The sequence below is a fragment of the Protomyctophum parallelum genome (assembly GCF_964188405.1).
Source record: "Protomyctophum parallelum genome assembly, chromosome: 1".
In the NCBI taxonomy this organism is placed as follows: Eukaryota; Metazoa; Chordata; class Actinopteri; order Myctophiformes; family Myctophidae; genus Protomyctophum; species Protomyctophum parallelum.
In genome coordinates, this window is record NC_139697.1 from 101,209,266 (window position 1) to 101,213,159 (window position 3,894).

The 3,894-nt window shown below is 48.3% G+C and overlaps 1 protein-coding gene across 1 annotated transcript in view; it reads right to left on the reverse strand.

Moving 5' to 3' along the window:
• The window catches only part of LOC310856187 (cilia- and flagella-associated protein 70-like), a gene marked incomplete at both ends in the record, with an annotated part of 36,268 nt that extends 33,347 nt beyond the window's left edge, over window positions 1-2,921 (reverse strand). Inside the window, 2 exons of the mRNA XM_083761437.1 lie at window positions 2,332-2,425; window positions 2,487-2,921. Coding sequence (XP_083617563.1) covers window positions 2,332-2,425; window positions 2,487-2,921 — 529 coding nt within the window. The remainder of the gene's footprint in view (window positions 1-2,331; window positions 2,426-2,486) is intronic.
• Between the last annotated feature and the right edge of the window lie 973 nt (window positions 2,922-3,894).

Here is a 3,894-nt window from a genome sequence, read left to right on the forward strand (position 1 = left end):
CCTTAATGGGCTAAGTTCAGTTTGGAACTTTCAGTAGAGCCTTAATTTCTTTTGAGTTTGCATTTAAATTTATATTTACTAATTTAAGAGACTACATAAATGTGAATCTATATGATTTACCATGTGTAAAGTCATGTCAAATGCCTATAGGTTACTTACGAGCTCAAAGTTCAGTTTTTACCTTTAAATTCTTATACATACTTTACTTACTTATACTTAAATACTTATACGTAACTTTTGTTGTTGTTTACCAAATTTTCCACACACACACACACACACACACACACACACACACACACACACACACACACACACACACGCACATGCACACAGGTGTCAGGGCATTCCACATTCTACCCTGTGGCTGAAAATGAACTATAGGCGCATGTTATGGCTCCCCGTTTGCAAGGCCCTTTAGTGTCCAAGTGTCCATCAGAGCAAGACTCTGAACCCCTAGTTCAGGGTTCTGTGCTCCTGTTGTGATGGTCGGTGCCTTGCATGGTTTCTTCCACCATCGGTGTATGAATGAATGTGTGTGTGAATGGGTGAATGTGTGTGAACGGGTGAATGTGTGTGTGAACGGGTGAATGTGTGTGAACGGGTGAATGTGTGTGAACGGGTGAATGTGTGTGTGAACGGGTGAATGTGTGTGAACGGGTGAATGTGTGTGTGAACGGGTGAATGTGTGTGAACGGGTGAATGTGTGTGAACGGGTGAATGTGTGTGTGTGAACAGGTGAATGTGTGTGTGAACGGGTGAATGTGTGTGTGAACGGGTGAATGTGTGTGAACGGGTGAATGTGTGTGTGTGAACGGGTGAATGTGTGTGTGAACGGGTGAATGTGTGTGAACGGGTGAATGTGTGTGAACGGGTGAATGTGTGTGTGAACGGGTGAATGTGTGTGAACGGGTGAATGTGTGTGAACGGGTGAATGTGTGTGTGTGAACGGGTGAATGTGTGTGTGAACGGGTGAATGTGTGTGTGAACGGGTGAATGTGTGTGTGAACGGGTGAATGTGTGTGTGAACGGGTGAATGTGTGTGTGAACGGGTGAATGTGTGTGTGAATGTGTGTGTGAATGGGTGAATGTGTGTGAACGGGTGAATGTGTGTGTGAACGGGTGAATGTGTACGGGTGAATGTGTGTGAACGGGTGAATGTGTGTGAACGGGTGAATGTGTGTGTGTGAACGGGTGAATGTGTGTGTGAACGGGTGCATGTGTGTGTGAACGGGTGAATGTGTGTGTGAATGTGTGTGTGAATGGGTGAATGTGTGTGTGAACGGGTGAATGTGTGTGTGAACGGGTGAATGTGTACGGTGAATGTGTGTGAACGGGTGAATGTGTGTGAACGGGTGAATGTGTGGTGAACGGGTGAATGTGTGTGTGTGAACGGGTGAATGTGTGTGTGAACGGGTGAATGTGTGTGTGAACGGGTGAATGTGTGTGTGAACGGGTGAATGTGTGTGTGAACGGGTGAATGTGTGTGTGAACGGGTGAATGTGTGTGTGAATGTGTGTGTGAATGGGTGAATGTGTGTGTGAACGGGTGAATGTGTGTGTGAACGGGTGAATGTGTGTGAACGGGTGAATGTGTGTGAACGGGTGAATGTGTGTGAACGGGTGAATGTGTGTGAACGGGTGAATGTGTGTGTGAATGGGTGAATGTGTGTGTGTGAACGGGTGAATGTGTGTGTGAACGGGTGAATGTGTGTGTGAACGGGTGAATGTGTGTGTGAACGGGTGAATGTGTGTGTGAACGGGTGAATGTGTGTGTGAACGGGTGAATGTGTGTGTGAACGGGTGAATGTGTGTGAACGGGTGAATGTGTGTGAACGGGTGAATGTGTGTGAACGGGTGAATGTGTGTGTGAACGGGTGAATGTGTGTGTGTGAACGGGTGAATGTGTGTGTGAACGGGTGAATGTGTGTGTGAACGGGTGAATGTGTGTGTGAACGGGTGAATGTGTGTGTGAACGGGTGAATGTGTGTGTGAACGGGTGAATGTGTGTGTGAATGTGTGTGTGAATGGGTGAATGTGTGTGTGAACGGGTGAATGTGTGTGTGAACGGTGTGAATGTGTGTGATCGGGTGAATGTGTGTGAACGGGTGAATGTGTGTGTGTGAACGGGGTGAATGTGTGTGGTGAACGGTGTGATGTGTGTGTGAACGGGTGAATGTGTGTGTGAACGGGTGAATGTGTGTGTGTGAACGGGTGAATGTGTGTGTGAACGGGTGAATGTGATGCACAGTCTACAAAGCTATAGGCGTGTTAAAAAAGTCTCTTACCAACGAGAGGTCTGTGAACAGCTATAGGCGTGTTAAAAGTCTCTTACCAACGAGAGGTCTGTGCGCCAGGAGGTCGACGCTCTGGGCGTCGACAGAGAGGCTCAACGTGCAGCTGAAGTCGTACTCCACCTGCAGCGGAGGCTGCAGCCCTCCAACGCCACCACCAGGGGCAGCGGAGGCTGCAGCCCTCCAACGCCGCCACCAGGGGGCAGCGCAGGCTGCCGTCCAACGCCACCACCACCAGGGGGCAGCGGAGGCTGCAGCCCTCCAACGCCTCCACCAGGGGGCAGCGCAGGCTGCAGCCCTCCAACGGCGCCGCCACCAGGGGGCAGCGGAGGCTGCCCTCCAGCACCTCCACCACAGGGGGCAGCAGCAGGCTGCCCTCCAACACCGCCGCCAGGGGGTGAAAGCGGAGGCTGCCCTCCAACGCTGCCATGAGCGGGCGACAGCGGAGGCTGCCCTCCACCTCCACCACCACCAGGGGGCGACAGCGTGGGCAGCACCTCTGGCTGTCTCCTGGGGGAGTCTCCCAGCACGCGTCGTTAAACTCCACACGGACGAAGCTCTGCAGCGCGTCCGCCTTGACGCTCCTCTGTTGGAGCAGAGTAACAACACAGAGTCTTTTATAATAACACATCGTTTACGTGATGACGCTCTCTGTTGGAGCAGAGTAACAACACAGAGTCATTTATAATAACAACACATCGTTTACGTGATGACGCTCCTCTGTTGGAGCAGAGTAACAACACAGAGTCATTTATAATAACAACACATCGTTATACGTGATGACGCTCCTCTGTTGGAGCAGAAGTAACAACACAGTCATTATAATAACAACACATCGTTAACGTGATGACGCTCCTCTGTTGGAGCAGAGTAACAACACAGTCATTTATAATAACAACACATCGTTAACGTGATGACGCTCCTCTGTTGGAGCAGAATAACAACACAGAGTCATTTATAATAACAACACATCGTTTACGTGATGACGCTCCTCTGTTGGAGCAGAGTAACAACACAGAGTCATTTATAATAACAACACTCGTTTACGTGATGACGCTCCTCTGTTGGAGCAGAATAACAACAGCAGTCTTTATAATAACAACACATCGTTTACGTGATGACGCTCCTCTGTTGGAGCAGAATAACAACACAGAGTCATTTATAATAACAACACATCGTTTACGTGATGACGCTCCTCTGTTGGAGCAGAGTAACAACACAGAGTCATTTATAATAACAACACATTGTTTACGTGATGACGCTCCTCTGTTGGAGCAGAGTAACAACACAGTCATTTATAATAACAACACATCGTTTACGTGATGACGCTCCCTCTGTTGGAGCAGAGTAACAACACAGAGTCATTTATAATAACAACACATCGTTTACGTGATGATCCTCCTCTTTGGAGCAGAATAACAACACAGAGTCATTTATAATAACAACACATCGTTAACGTGATGACGCTCCTCTGTTGGAGCAGAATAACAACACAGAGTCATTTATAATAACAACACATCGTTAACGTGATGACGCTCCTCTGTTGGAGCAGAGTAACAACACAGAGTCATTTATAATAACAACACATTGTTTACGTGATGACG